Source organism: Artibeus jamaicensis, unplaced genomic scaffold (assembly GCF_021234435.1).
Source record: "Artibeus jamaicensis isolate MK-2021 breed Jamaican fruit bat unplaced genomic scaffold, CSHL_Jam_final contig_851, whole genome shotgun sequence".
Taxonomy (NCBI): domain Eukaryota; kingdom Metazoa; phylum Chordata; class Mammalia; order Chiroptera; family Phyllostomidae; genus Artibeus; species Artibeus jamaicensis.
In genome coordinates, this window is record NW_026521986.1 from 5,796,906 (window position 1) to 5,812,278 (window position 15,373).

A 15,373-nucleotide genomic window follows, 5' to 3' on the forward strand; every position below is an offset into this window, starting at 1 on the left:
CACTATGGTGTTAAAGCAAAATGTGGGGAAAATAAACACTAACTGCTGCTTATGATGTTGCTACTACTTGTTATGCGTATAAATATTGTACTTTTTCATATGCATAGGTTGCATTTCTTAGGTGTTTTAATTTTAAACATATTTACATCTAAAAACTTTTTAAAAATAAAATAGTGTAGAATTATCTTAGGGTTCTCTTTAATTCTTTAATCTTTCCAAAGGGCCAGGTATAAAATGAAGTACAAATCAGAACATTAAATGAAAAATTTTCTCTCTTATTCATGTCAAAATTCCTGCTGAATTTGCTTAAAAGAGAAATATACTGATCAGTACTTCATTAGAGGTAGGACACATGTTTTGGTTTTTAAATGTTTAGTACTGTCATATTTTCTTGCTTAAAACTTGTTATTCTTGAAAATGAATATCATTTTGGTGGTGCTGGTGGAGTTTGATTAGTAAATAGTCTCTCGAGAGTTAAAACTCTAAGAAGCATTGTTCAGTTTACCTTCAGCGGGACTGCTAGCCTCCAGTTCTCTTCTGTTCAGAATGGCACCGTGTATTGAGTCCCGGCAGTAGGCTATGTGCCTTGCTAAGACCGTACTTCACACATGATGCCACTGCTCCCTTGCGTTGCCCTCAGGAGTGATTCCCATTTTAATAAACTTTTTTAAAAAGATTTTATTTATTTATTTTTAGAGAGGGGTGGGAAGGGAGAAAGAGAGAAAGGAACATCAATGTGTGGTTGCCTCTCACATGGCCCCCATTGGGGACCTGGCCTGAAACCCAGGCATGTGCCCTTACTGGGAATCGAACCAGCAACCCTTTGGCACAAGACCTCCCAGCCGGTGAATGAGTTATAAGCTTCTGTGGGCTGGGGCCATATCTCTTTTGCACACAGTTTCGACTTTAAAATCGGCCAGGGCTTTGTGCTTAGTAGGCACTTAGTAAATATTTCTTCAGTGACAGGTCTTGTTCAAACCCAGGTCTAAGGCTAATCCTAAGCTTTAGTTCTTTTTATCTTAATTACATTGTTTCTTTATTGCTATATAACTATTTACAATTATATTTCATTCAGACCACTTTCATTTAGATCTTTGTAATTATGCATAAAGCATTTGACAGTATCTGCCCAACAAAATGTTTTTCAAAGAGTAGCAAAAACAAAATCTGTCCTCATGTAGTAACAAATACTACTAACACTTCATAGTCACTTATTGAACATATGACATGCACAGCTCTAAGCTCTTTACATGTATTATCATTTATCCTCTCAAAAATTCTATGAGGTAGATATTTTTATAGTCCTCATTTTATAGATGAGGAAAGTTGATTTACTTGTTCAGATTCACGAGTGCCAGAAGCGGCTTCCAACTGGCACTCTGGGGTTTAACTGCTGACCTACCAACTTCAATGGTATTTATACACACCAGACTGATGTAAGATTTGAAAATAGCTTTTGTCCATTCAATAAAAACTGTATCATCTAAAGGCCTGTACATACAAGGTCATGTCAATATGGTTAGTGAATTCGTATGTGACAAAATAAAGGTTCTGCATTAAAAGCAAACTTAAACATTTACAAATGTTTAAATTTACAAATTTACATTTACAAATTAAAAATCAATTTAAATTTTGATTAATTCCCCCCCCCCCGCAAATCTTACCTTTCTGTTTTCTTAAATAGAATTTGCTTCATTTAATTATTCACTTCTGCTTATTCAGAATCAGTGATCATAATGAGCTAGAATAAATCTGTGTCTTCAAAGACAGGGGGAGGTGTAGAGCTGGCTTCATCCCCTTGTGCGGAAAGTCCACAAGCCTTTCTGTGTTAGCTCCTGTTTTTATTGTTACAGGTTTTCCAGTCTCCCTCACTGTAACTGCTTATGTTTCTTCTCCCTGTCCAGACTCTACTCTATAATCGACCATGAACCCAAAACTTTTATAACCAATTTTTTAAAAAAATTATATGTCCGAGGAAAATCATCCAGGGACTGCCAAGCCTCTTGTACGTATATGATTGGTGCATAATCTTTGTGGCAGCTATTTTCCTGATTTGGGGGCTGTATTCACCTGTTTTGGTGTAAAGTTTGTTGAATTTTGACAAGTGCAACCAGTCATTTGGCCACCAATGAAATCAAGATTTAGAACATTTTCATCAGCCCAGAAAGTTCCTTTGTCTCTCCCCATGGGCATCTCCTTCCATCACCTCTGGCCCCGGAGAACCATTAATCTGTTCTTACATTTCTGGAATGTCATATAAATGGACTCGGATAGTTTGTGGTCTTTTGAGCCTAGCCTCTTTTCACTAAGGGTGATGCATGTGAGATTCACCCGTGTTGCTGCTTGTATCAGTAGTTCATCTCTTTTTATTCCTGGGTAATACTCTACTGTACACATGTACGGCAGTTTGTTTATTCATTCACGAGTTAGAGAATTGCCAGGGTTTTGAGTAAAATGATTGTCCTAATAAACATTACTCTTCCCCCTTGTGTTCCCCTCCTTAATCACTTAGCAACGCACAGCAGACAGCAGAGCCTAAGGGAGAGGCTTGCAGGCAGGTGGTTTATTCTGGAAAGTGGTCCTAGGGACTGGGAGTGGGTGACACGGAGCACAGACACTGGAGGTCAGAGCCTTGAATTGCTTCACTTTTATTGGTCCTGGTTGCCACAGTTGCCCACTTACGGTTATCACCAGTCACAGCAGCACTAAGAGATGCTCCCTTAAGTCCTGGTTTATAGACAGAGTTCTTTCAACCCAGAAGCATACGGGAAACCCTAAGGTGTACAACTAACTCTGTCCGTAGAGCCATTGCTCTCTTCCTGTGCTGGTTCTTCGGCAGCAGGGCAGCGAAACGACCCTGTGGATACTTTATCTCAGTCCCTGGTGGAAATACAGCTGTCTGCATGAGAGCCTGGACTTCGAATACAACTGAACTTAGGTTCGAGGGGATGGAAAGCACAAATGCATGACTGGGTCTCTTGAAGAGGAGCCGGTCTGCACCTGCATGCATGTGTTCTAGCGACTGGGACTCAGCTGGGTTATATGGTCTAAACAGCAGGGCAGCTGACAGCTCATGCGGTACCTCCTTTTCTCCAGACCCCCCTCTGCACTGGCAGCGTTCTGATGAAAGGACCTGAGCCCTATTTCTAAGCCTGGCATATACCGCCTCCAGAATCCCACAGACTCATCCCGGGTCTTGCCTCTGAACAACTTGATCTTTACCTGGTAGGGATTCTGGCATGCCCTAGGCCACTGGGCCCCTGGGAACTTAACTGATGCTGGAGTTTTTAAATTTTCATAGGTTTTCATTCCTACCCCCCAGCATCCAGGTCCTCCTTCATCATTTGAGTTAGCACGATACCGTTAATGTAGTTGACCAGTGTGATGCTCAGGAATGTCAGGACTGCAAGATGCCTGGCTCAGCGGGCAGGTAGAGGACAGTCACCACACGAGGGCAGATGTGATGAAAAGCCGGTGCAGCCGAGGTGTGAGCCAGAGGGTTTGAGGAGACACAGGAGAGGGATCTGGTTTTCTCTCTCTTTATTCTGAGTTCAGGGCTGATAGAACTCCAGCTTCCATATATGTGATGGGTTAGGTAATTTCTGGGTTCTACACATAGCTGTCAGGAAACGCCTGATTATCAGTTCAGTCCTTTGGGCTGCTTTCTCTTTGTTGCAAGTGTCAGGGTAATGAGGATATAGTGGACTTACTTTGTTTCGAGCATAAGTGATCAGATGTGAAAGGAAAGAGAAATTGTAGAAAAAGTACCCAGTGGTTGCCCAGGCTTGTACTGAGTGGATGCAGTTGGGTGGAGCTCATTCTGACTACCCTGTGGGTGTCTCCGGAGAAACGATGCCTAATGCAGCTGCCATCTGAAGGAAAAGTTACTTACCAGATCACTCAACAGTGTTTGCTTCAGCTCATAACCGTGATACTTCATTTTAATCACACATCTATGTGATCAGTAAGTGGGATTCTGATAGTGGAAGTATATTCTTTCCCGCTGTAAAAAGACAAATACTAACTTTGAAGTAGGTCATGGCATTCAGAGCCCTTTGAAAACCAGAATACAAACATTAAGGTATGTTTTTCAGCCCTGAAATGGTAAGACCGTATTTTGCTTATTTTAGGTCTCTCTTTTTGTTTCTTGAATTAGGTTGAACGAGAAGCAATTATTTTAGATAATCTTCAGGAAGAACTCCCTGAAATTCCCAAAACAAAAGAGGCAGCCACCGCGGCAGAACTCTCTGAGCTAGCAGACTGTTTAAGCCAATATGAAGAGAACGTGGAGAAGCAGCAGCTGTCGCTGACCTTGCTCCTTCAGCGCATCAAAAGCATCCAGAGCGCTCCGGACTGCGCAGGCGCGGGGCAGACTGTGCCGGCGGTGTTGCTAGAGGTTACGTCCATGCAGGAACGATGCCATAAGTAAGATTTCATGAAAAACTATTAAGGAAACGTGTTTGACAGTTTCAGGTTTAAGATTTAGAAAATACTGAATTTCAATAATGTAAAATATTGTAGGATAATAACAAATGATATGACAGAATTGAGTTGAATCAACACAGCAATCAAAAGGGGTGGAAAGAATTGATAACGATAATTAAAACAAGCACCTGTTTTTCATCTTGGTATTACTGAGGATGAGTGCACCACTTCATTTGTTTTTCTGATTGCTGTTTTTTTAAAAATTTAGTCATACATATTTATTATATGAAGTTTAGAGGCTGTGGGACATTATAAAGATTAATATAAAACCCACCTTTAATCTTACCACTCGGCAACAACTGTTGCCAGTCACTTTTTTTTCATCTTTCTTAACTATAATTATAAGCGAATTGTGAGCCTAGCACTATACTGTTTGGTGTTCTGCTAAATCATTTATCAGCATATCATGTTTGTTTGTCTCTGCCATGGACGTTCTCTGAAACATAGCCGCGTGGTTTTTCATCATGTGGATATGCGGTACCTTATTCAACAAGTCCCCTAATACACAACCTTTAAGTCATATGTATTGTTTTTACTTTTATAAAGCACTGCAGCGAGGGTTTTTATGCCATGTTCTCTGTCTGCATCTGTAATTAATTCATTAAAAAAATGCTGAGAGGCAGAGTCATTGAGTCAAAGTGCCTAGTAAATTACAGCTTGAGATACTTACCTAATTAATAGCTCTCAGGAAGGATTTAGCCACTTCAACTGCCCTGCCAATGGGGTGCATACCTTCACAGCACATGGGGTCGGCCGAGATAAAAAGGCAGGCACGGTGTCCCTTCCCAGAACCAGCCCATGCCTCATTCACACCTCAAAGTCGAGTTCAGTTGAACTCAGATTACACATAAGAGGATAGAGATGGCAAGTGTTGTATAAAGTGGGAAAAGAGGGTATTTTGAGAATTAAAGTTTTAGAGAGGTTTTTGATTAAGTGATAGAGTTTGATATATGCTTATATATTCAGTATATAAATCACTGAAACAGGTACTTTTCTCTCAGCAAAAAAATCTTTTGCGAGCTATGTCAACATCTTGTTAGTTGTTGAAATAAAACTATTTCACAGATGAGCAGGCTAGAGGAACAATTTTATTTCGATGCTATGTTTTAGGCTTTTTCAGAAAGCTCAAAAAAATAAGGAATTGGTGCTGAATGAAATCCAAGAGAGACATTCTTTCACAGAAGAAATCATTGCTTTGAAGAATTTATTTCAACAGATCACAACTTCTTTCCAAAATATGGAACTACAAGATGACCTAGAAAAAGCAGAACAGTTTCAGGTAAGTCAGAAATGAACTTGCAAAGGTGGCTGGTATAGGTTTGTAGTCTTGAATGCAGAGTACTCGGGACGGAGAGAACTCAGTAACAAGAGTGGAGCAGAGGAGAGAGGAAAGCACGTGCAAAGGCCCTGTGGCATGGTGCGGGCACAGCCACAGAATATCAGTGTGGCTGGAAAGCAGAGAGCAGGGTTGAGACCAGCTTGGGAAGTAGGCCAGTCTGGACCAAGCAGCCCTTTTTTGACCACATTTTACCTGTGTTTGGTGAACAAGGGCCTTAGACCATTTTTGAATAACATGTTAGATAATTCACATTAGTAGGGTGTAATGTCTTACATCCGGAAGTGTGGAACTTTTACTTACAACACTTCTGACAGCAAAAGTGTCGGTTCCCCCACCTCACCCGTAATGCATACACACCACACCAACCTATTCTCCAACTCCAAGTACTCCAATCAGGTGTCCTGCAGTTCAATTCACTCCTGACACTGGCTTCTTCCAGGAGTTAGCACAGACCCCACAGCTTAAGGGCTCAGTCCCACAAGACTGCTCTCGCTTCAAACACCAAATGGCAAGCCCCAGGTCTCTGGTACATCTGACCGACAGCCTCTATGTTAGCTAAGGCTTCTCATGACCCCCTCCTCAGGTTCAGTAATTTGTTAGAATAGATTACACAGAAGTCTGGAAAGCACTTTGCTTACTGGTATTGATTTATTATACAGGATAGAACTCAAGAACAGCCAAAGGGAAGAGATGCACAGGGCACGGTATGGCGGGGGGGGTGTGGAGCCTCCAAGACCTCACTACTGGGTGTATCACTCTTCCCAGCAGCTCCATGTGTTTGCCAACTCCAAAGCTCTCCAAACCTTGGCAGTTAGGGCTTTTTATGGGGGTTCCATTACATGGGCATGATTGGTCGATTGGGTAAGTTACTCCTCATTGGAGATGAACTCTCCCTTTCCTAGTGGATGGGAAGTGGAGCAGAAATTTCATTTCAACTGTTGCCAAACTAAAGGGGTTCAGTTCCCTGCACGCACCAAAGCCCAGTCAAACGTGAACAGGAGTTTGCAGCAATGCAAGTAAAGATTAGTTAAGGAAATGGTGCAACTCACAGGGGAGCATTGCTCTCAGACCTGGCTCCCTGATAGTTTCTAGAGGATGGTTATATAGGGGGAAATCTTGCATCATGGTGACTGAGGGAGTTAGGGCCCTGTTTGGGGTTGTGGTCTCTGCTGATTGGTCAGCACTAGGGCAGGGGGGAGTTGATCAGTGCATCTGGCCCTGATGGCACAGCATTGCCCTGTCTGGTTTTGCAAGCATGTGGTTAGTGGGGTTGGTCCACTTTTCTGGGTCGAGAGATGAAACACAGCTGTGGCCTAGACATTACCTCCAGTTTGACTGAGACTCTGTCTCTGTGGTGAACAGACCTGAGAATTTGTTCCTGAGATTATCTGACGCTGACCAGAGCCTCAGTGCCCTGCAAGCTTAATGATTAAAGAAGTGCACAGGAGAGGGAAGGGGTGAGTCAGGGTGCTTCTGGGCTGGACAAGGCCCCTTTGAATGAAAAGGAAAGAAGAAACTTCCTGATGAAGGAAGTGACGTTTCTTCGTGGCCGCAAGTGGTTGGTTCTTCTGGCAACCATCCCCTATTCCAAGCTATAACATAGTTATTGGGGCATCCCAAGAGTCATCTCATTTGCATAAACTCAGGTTTTGGTTGAAAAATAAATGACAAAAGATGCTCCTCTCACTACATTTAGGTCATGTCAAGCATTTCAGAAGCTGTATCAGAAACCAGTGATGACCAAGTGTGTATATTATATCACAATATCACAGCATCGTTTAGGAACTCTTTTTTTTTTTTCCTGGATGTCTCTTATTCAGGTCCAGTGGTAACAGGCAAAAATCATATTTGCATGTTTATTCACAACTTGCATGTTGTTGTTAATCAGAATTGGTTGTCAGTGTTGAGAAGGGAAATGTCCTGTCCCTCATGGAATCAGTCTTCTAGGGGAAGTCATCTGTGTGCAGCTTTGAGTGAAGCCCTGTGTCCCCAGACCAGGTCTAGATACACCAGGGTGACACTGTACCTCAAACCCCAGCTTTGTCTGCCTGGCTTTGTTCTCTAACTTTCCCTTATCTAGATTCTTTCTGTTGCGGATTAAGAAAAGGAAAACAGTGACACATCATGAAGTCATTCGAAATTGTAATCATTCTTCAGTGCCGTGACTCACTCAACCCATTAACTCAAACAAGGCTGCTGTAGGGCTTCTCTAAAAACAAACAAGCCTCAAAACGCCAGAGCGAAGTCAAGAAGTATTTTTCCACTTGATCTTTGGGAAACCTTCCCAAACAAATGAGTTTCTCCTTTATAATTAGTGCAGGAGAACCTAGATCAGATTCTGTTTCTAGGCCACAACCAATGGACTGTTTGTTCAGGTTTCTTTTATCTGCTGAAACCCGCATTCTTTGCCTGGAACTGGAACTCTCCTGTTTGAAAGAAGTTGAGCTCTGCTGGGCTGTCTAATTACATGAAAGCAGACACTTCTGCTTCAAGCGTAAGGGCTTTTAGTGGCCTTGAATTGTGATGATAATGTCGGAAGAAACAGAAATGGCAACAAGTTAATAACAAAAAAACAACTTCTTTGAAACTTTTTGCTACTTGCAGCTTTTTAGATGGAGGCTGCCACTGAGATACAGTTAAATCCTAGAGGTACTTTAGAAGCAAGAGATGTTGTAATGTCTGTTCAGGACAATGGTTTGACACTGGGAAGAGATATCAAGTTTAATTCTTACAAATTAGAAAGCATCATCTGACCAAAAGGAGTATCTCTCGGGCTTAATCAGCTTGTATCAACAGTGAGGTTTTGTCATGCAAAATCTGTCCATTTAAACCATAAGGATGTGCTGGAAAGCCGCTTTTATTTTCAGAGTTAAACTCTTCCCCCATCCTGGGAGTACTGAAACTCTCTTGATGTTTTCAGGAGCTTCAAAGCAGTTTTAAGAAAGGGAAGCTAACGTTTGGGAATATTATGGAAAAACTCCGAATCAAGTATTCCGAAATGTACACCATAGTTCCTGCAGACATTGAGTCCCAGGTGGAGGAATGCAGGAGAGCTGTGGAAGCCGTAGAAGAAAAGGTAACAATGTTGTTTGCGTTAGTGTTGCTATTCGTGGAGTTGAATGAATATAAAGAAAATATTTAGTATCATGTTTTTATTCACCCTGATTTCAACTATAACTTTTATACAGTTTAGTTAAGTGATAATTTTGTGTATTGAATACTGAGGTGCAATTGCTCCGAATAAGTGACGTCAAACACAGAAATTAGGTGATCTGTTTATTTTCAGTTGTCAAGATGTTTAGCTTTTCTTCTCTGGCATTTAAACATAGTTAAGTATTACCTTTCACCTTTTTTTTTTAAAAAACTGGACACTCACTTTAAAGTTATGGGCATGGAAAATGCTTTGTTTTAAAACACACTCTCCTTGTACATTTTGAAATAGCAACCAACAGCAATAAGAATAAAAATTTTACACATCACGTAACACACAGTGCCTTTCTAATGATGGTGGTAGCACAATTCTCATAAATCGTAGCTGGACAAATCTTTACACGCGAAAGTCCAGTTTAGAAGAGCGAGTGGGAAGTGTTTCATAGTACAGGCTCAGGAGTTAAGCAAGGCAGTGCTGCTGGATTGTAAAAAGGCAGCCCAAATCCAACAGAACAAAATTCTGTTCTGTTTAGCACCCACAGAAAGATTTTTGTATTGCTTTTTAAAGCCTAGAATGTCTCTAACTTAGTAAATAAAATAGATAGTAAGTACACACACAGAAATAAGATCTCGAATCTAGTTAACTTCTATGCAGATTTCTTAGGAAAAATCTAACCTATGTAAACATTTTATAAACTCCTGATATATATAAGAACTTTTGTTGTTGATTTAACATGCAGTAAACTCTGTTATCAGGTACTTTCTCAAGAATCAAGTCCTATTGATTTTAAGATAATACTAAATGTTTTTTTTTAACTAAATGTTTTGAGAGAAACTAAATTTGTTCTTGTGAATGCTTCATCTGGAAATCCCTAACAAAGTGAATTAGTAATCAAAACCTGCCTTTTGAACTTAAGGTTGAAATTTCCAACTGTAGCTTACGTATTTGTAACAAAAAGCAACGGGTTTTTATTGTGGGGTGTGTCTAAAGGTTTTAGGCGACAGAGGTAGTACGGTTCTGTGTAATTCAGATAGCAGCGTGATTTTCTTAAATCCCGACCTCTCCTAATGTTCCTAAATGGTGTCCGTCTTTGCCAGAACAGCTGCCCAAAAGATCAGAAAACTTCATTTTGCGGAAATTTGTTACATAGGAACAGAAAGCTATACAGCAACAAAAAACCCAGTGTGGGATTATTTTTTTCCTAAAAGTCTTGCCTGTGATATGGTGTGGTCTGTGAAATAGAAACATTTTATGAAAGTATCAACAGCTTGATGTGAAAAGAGCATGGACTCTGGATTCTGGAGTCTGGCAACTTGGGGCTTCTTGGGGCAAGTTCAACGGTCTCCTTGACATGTGACCTTAATTTAACCAAGTCACTTAGCTCTGTTTAGTTTCTGCATCTGCTTACTATTTTTATTGGAATGTTCTAGTCTCAGTGGTTATACAGATATAGTAGTTTTTGAAAAAGTTAAAGGATGATACAAAAGCATAAAGTATTATTTAGTTATTTAGTGGCTGCCGGAAGAAAACCTTATCAACATAGCCAAAAGAGGGGGGAAAAAAGAACATGAACTAATCAGACATTTGAAAAGTGACACACTCAACATTTATGTATCTTTCCTAATCCAAGTAATTTTTTAAAAATATTTTATTTATTTCTTTTTAGACAGAGGGAAAGGGAGGGAGAAAGGGAGGAAGAGAAACATCAATGTGTGGTTGCCTCTGGCACACCCTGGACTGGGGACCTGGCCTGCAACCCAGGCATGTGCCCTGACTGGGAATTGAACTGGCGACCCTTTGTTTCACAGGCCAGGACTCAATCCACAGAGCCACACCAGCCAGGGCCCAAGTGATTTTTTTAAGGAAATCATATGGATAAAAATTGACACTGTTCAGCAGCTAGGTTTCTGATCGCTGTGAAAACACACCAGAAACATTCCCACAGAGAAAACTAAGCTTTGAATGTTCTTGGGGTTATTTTACCCTAATGAATATTAACACAGGAGTTACAGTTTTTTAAGTCAGCTTGAGAAGAAATTTGATTTTATTGAAAACAGTTCTTTATAGAGGATTTCCTCATAAAAAAATGGAGAGACTGTGTAATGAATAGTTTACTCTCAGGGATTCTTTCATGTCATCTGCTCCACTGGGGCGTGTTCCGGAGAGTCCACTCAATTGTTGTGCCCAGTGTGGCACGTATCTGTAAGTATATGCTGTGGATTGCATTCAGCAGATTTGTGTTTGTCAGGTTTGTTTCCTGTCTTTAGGTTGGACTTAACAGCTTGGGTCCGCACAGCTGCCGGCTCCTAGCCTGCTGATGTACCCTCTCGTTAACACATTAGCCAGTATGGTTTGAAATTTTTCGGGGGACCCTTAAACAATTTGTATAACAAAAGCACATAACAGTGGGACTAACTCTTTTATCATTGGAACCTGTGACTAGAGTGCAAGGAACATCTCTAAACCAAAATCTGTCTTTCTCCCCTTGTAACAGATTAGCAGTGAAGTCTTGAAAAGTTCACCATCATATGCAATGAGTAGAAAAATAGATGAAATTAACAACGGGCTTCATAATGTTGAAAAGATGTTGCAGCAGAAAAGCGAAAGTATCGAGAAAGCTCAAGAAATTCAAAAGGTAACATCCTCCTTTTGCTTCCTTCAGCCTTTGGTATTGTGCCTGCCCATCTGTCATCACAGGGTGTGCTCTCTGGGTTAATCCGAACTACAGAGATGCCAACCCAGCTCCACGGGCCACCCTCACTGAGAGTGTCACCTGACCAGCTTGGTGGACAAGGTTGCATTTGAGAATTGTTCTCAGTTTCTTCCTGGTGAAAGTATACCCACCCCCTGAGAGCCTATGATTGTGAACTGGCCTTTTCACAAATAAAGGAGAGTGAAGATCTTATCTTTATAAGACTATGCAAAAATATTATACATACATAAATGTAATATATATATAAAACAAAGGCTAACATGTTGCTGTTTTGAGCATTTCTTAGAACCTTTGGTTTTCTAAAGTGAAATAATATTGGGGATTAAAATACAGAACATTTATAAAACTCATTGGAATAAAAACATTTCAGTAGGATTGTCTGTCAACTGTAATTGAAAAATAAAAGTGCAGTAACATTGAAAAGTATTTCAATAGAATATGAATAGTATTGGCAACTTTTCTTTAGACTGCAAGGGGGAACAGGAAAATAGAAATTCCAATTTTTTTTCCTGGTAAAATGTCTTAAGAAATAAAGTCTTAGGTAAAACAGTACATAAACATATTTCCCCTCTTAACTCCCAGGTAAACTCTACATATAGAGAGCAGTTTTTTAAAGATTTTATTTTTGTATTATATTTATTTTTAGAGAGAGGGGAAGGGAGGTAGAAAGAGAGGGAGAGAAACATTGATGTGAGAGAGAAACATAGATCAGCTGCCTCTTACATGCACCCAGGTCAGGCGAGGACCGATCCTGCAACTCAGGTGTGCGCTCTGACTGGGGATCGAACTGGCGACCATTCGCTTTGTGAGCTGACAGCCAACCAACTGAGCCACACTGCTCAGGACTAGAGAGCATTCTTATTCTAATCTACATTTAGAGGAAATTTTCTAATGTGAATGGAGACTTTTAAAAATAGGTCAGAATATGGTTCACCATTGGACAAAATCTTGGACTCTTAATAAATAGAGGAATCTAATTTAAGCAATAAGATTTTCCCATTTCTAGAAATTATGTCCTTAAGCAAATATTAAGTAAGAATTAAATTTTTTACCTTTGAAATGTCCTCTGGGAAGCCAAGTCCAGGTCTGAACCCAGCCTGTCAGGTCACTGAATCCAAAGCAGTTGCTACTATTACATGTGGCTAGAATGTGTGGCCGCTGCATTGATCCTGAGTTCGAGCAGACACATTCTTTTTATTGGTTTCATTTTTGTACTTGATAAAAATTGCCTTTTCGAAAGTACATGTATGTGCTCATCTAAATAGGTTTAGATATTAACTGAAGCCTTTTTTCAATATAACATTAACACTCTTGGAAGATGAGGGTTGTGTCGACCTTGTTTGTCACCCTCATCTCTGCTAATGCCCAGGTCTTCTGGCTCTCCTGCAGCTAATTCATACTGAGACGAATATAGTGAGAGTTGAGAGACCTCAGATAGGTCACCAGTGATTGCTGGGCATACATGAATAGCTGCCTGTGGGGGTGTTTTGGTAGCATTTACCGTGCAAATAGCATGCGAACACCAGGAATTACCACAATACACCATGACACCTGCATCTAAATTGACTTGTGATTTCCTTGTCCAGAAAATGTGGGACGAGCTGGACCTCTGGCATTCCAAGCTCAATGAGCTGGATTCCGAAGTGCAGGACATTGTTGAAGGGGATCCAGGACAGGCTCAAGAATGGATGGATAACTTGATGGTTCCTTTCCAGAAGTATCAGCAAGTATCCCAGAGAGCAGAACTGAGAACCTCCCAGTTAAATAAGGTGCGGTGGTAACATGTGATGATGGCATATAGTGTGTCGTGGTGTTGAGATCCGTCTAAAACAAATAAGAATATATAGTCAGAGGTATCCAGTTTCCCTCTGACTGCCAATTTTAGGATTTGAAGCTAGAGCCACACAATAGGTTCAGGTGGGCACCCAAGGGACAGATGTCACTGAAGGGCCAGACGGGAAGTCTAACTGGGCAGGCAGGGGCAGGTATCTGAGACTTAGGCCCAGCACAGCACTTGCAGCAGGCCATCTCGGGAGTTCAGGGAGGGTGCCAGGGTGACAAGGAAGAATGTCATTCGGAACCAGACACCTCCTTTTCCCCTCTAAGCAGGGGTCGTGGGTGGGTGGCCGGTGTTATATATTTGACCAAACAAGCATGAGGCAGGACCCTAGTCTCAGAGGAACTGGGATAGCCTAGGACAAGGCCCTGGACAGGAGGACAAAATACAAGTCCAGTTTTCAGAATGGCGCATACTGTGGGGACCAGACTAGTTGCAAGGCTAACTCAGAACCCTTGCTGAGGCCCCTGCCTTTGGGGTGGAATTTTTTAAGTCCTTTCCAGCTGTGGTCTGGAGTCTTTACAGTTGGAAGGGTCAGAACTGGAGGGTAGGGGGCGGGGGGCAAGTGGCCCCAGCCTTGGAGTATGGAGCCCTGCTAGGCTGACAGACCACTGACTGCCAGCCTCGAATTCTTCATTCAAGTCAATAGGAGGCATCAGTCAGACTGAGTTTGTTACCGCCTCTCTGTCACAGGCCACAGTGAAGATGGAGGAATATCATGATCTTGTGAAGAGCACCGAGGCTTGGATAGAAAATACCAGTCGTTTGCTGGCCAACCCTGCCGACTATGAGTCTTCCAAGGCCCTGAGTCTCCATGCGAGCACCCTTCAGGTAAGGGTTCTTTCCACGCTTCCTGGGAGTCACAGAATCTGCATAGATCAGTGGCTTAGCTAACCGTCATGGTGCTTCCCCCACCTTTTTTTTCCCCCTGAAAAACCACCGTGTCTTCAACTGTGCCAAATGGCAGAAGGACGATTGGAAGGGTGGCAGGCTGTAGACAGGGACTTTGGAGACCAGGATCTTGTTCTTTCTGTCCTGGCATCTACTATGTCAGCGGTAGTAGGTACCAACCTTTTTGGCACCAGGGACCAGTTTCATGGAAAACAATTTTTCCACAGACCCAGGAGGGGGTTGGCAGGGGATGGCTTTTTAGCCTGCCACCAGGTGCAGCTTAATGGTCACTTGCCACTCACTGATAGGGCTTTGATATGAGTCTGCAGGCGGTTGAATTATTATGGTCTCTGTGCAGTCAGTCCTCTCTGCAAATGGTAATCCGTACTTGCAGCCGCTCCTCAGCCCTAGCACCACCACCTCAGCTCCACCTGACGTCATCAGGCATGGGATTCTCATAAGGAGCACACAACCAAGGCCCCTCCCACACACAGTTCACAGCAGGGTTTGTGCTCCTATGAGAATCTGATGCCACCACTGGTCTGACAGGAGGCAGAGCTCAGGCCTTAATGTGAGCCATGGGGAGCAGCTGTAAATACCGATGAAGCTTTGCTCGTTCTCCCACTGCTCACCTCCTACAGTGCGGCCTGGCTCCCAACAGGTTGGGGACCCCTGCATTACCCGACTCGGGGTAGGTTACTGTGTCCTCCACGGGCCTCGGTTTCCCCGATCAGTGAAGTAAGAATGTTGCACTGAATGGTGATGGTTTGGGTTGGCACAATTCTAAGGTGGCTCCCAATGTTTTTGTCCCCTGATGTACACGACCTGTATAATCTCCTCCCCTGAGTGTGGGCGGAAATATGGGTGTGTGATGAGACAGCTCTCCATTGATTAGGTTTCATCACCGTACTGCTAAGGTAACGGGGTGGCCATTCCCGTGAGTACGGGATCAGTCAT

At 42.1% G+C, this 15,373-nt stretch overlaps 1 protein-coding gene across 6 annotated transcripts in view; it reads left to right on the forward strand.

Annotated features, from left to right (window-relative positions):
- The window catches only part of SYNE2 (spectrin repeat containing nuclear envelope protein 2), a 287,326-nt gene that overhangs the window by 159,801 nt on the left and 112,152 nt on the right, over positions 1-15,373 (forward strand). For all 6 annotated transcript variants that reach the window (XM_053673375.1, XM_053673368.1, XM_053673369.1 and 3 more), the window contains exons 52-57: positions 4,157-4,425; positions 5,596-5,764; positions 8,745-8,900; positions 11,470-11,610; positions 13,275-13,457; positions 14,219-14,356. In XM_053673375.1, the coding sequence (XP_053529350.1) occupies positions 4,157-4,425; positions 5,596-5,764; positions 8,745-8,900; positions 11,470-11,610; positions 13,275-13,457; positions 14,219-14,356 (1,056 nt within the window). The remainder of the gene's footprint in view (positions 1-4,156; positions 4,426-5,595; positions 5,765-8,744; positions 8,901-11,469; positions 11,611-13,274; positions 13,458-14,218; positions 14,357-15,373) is intronic.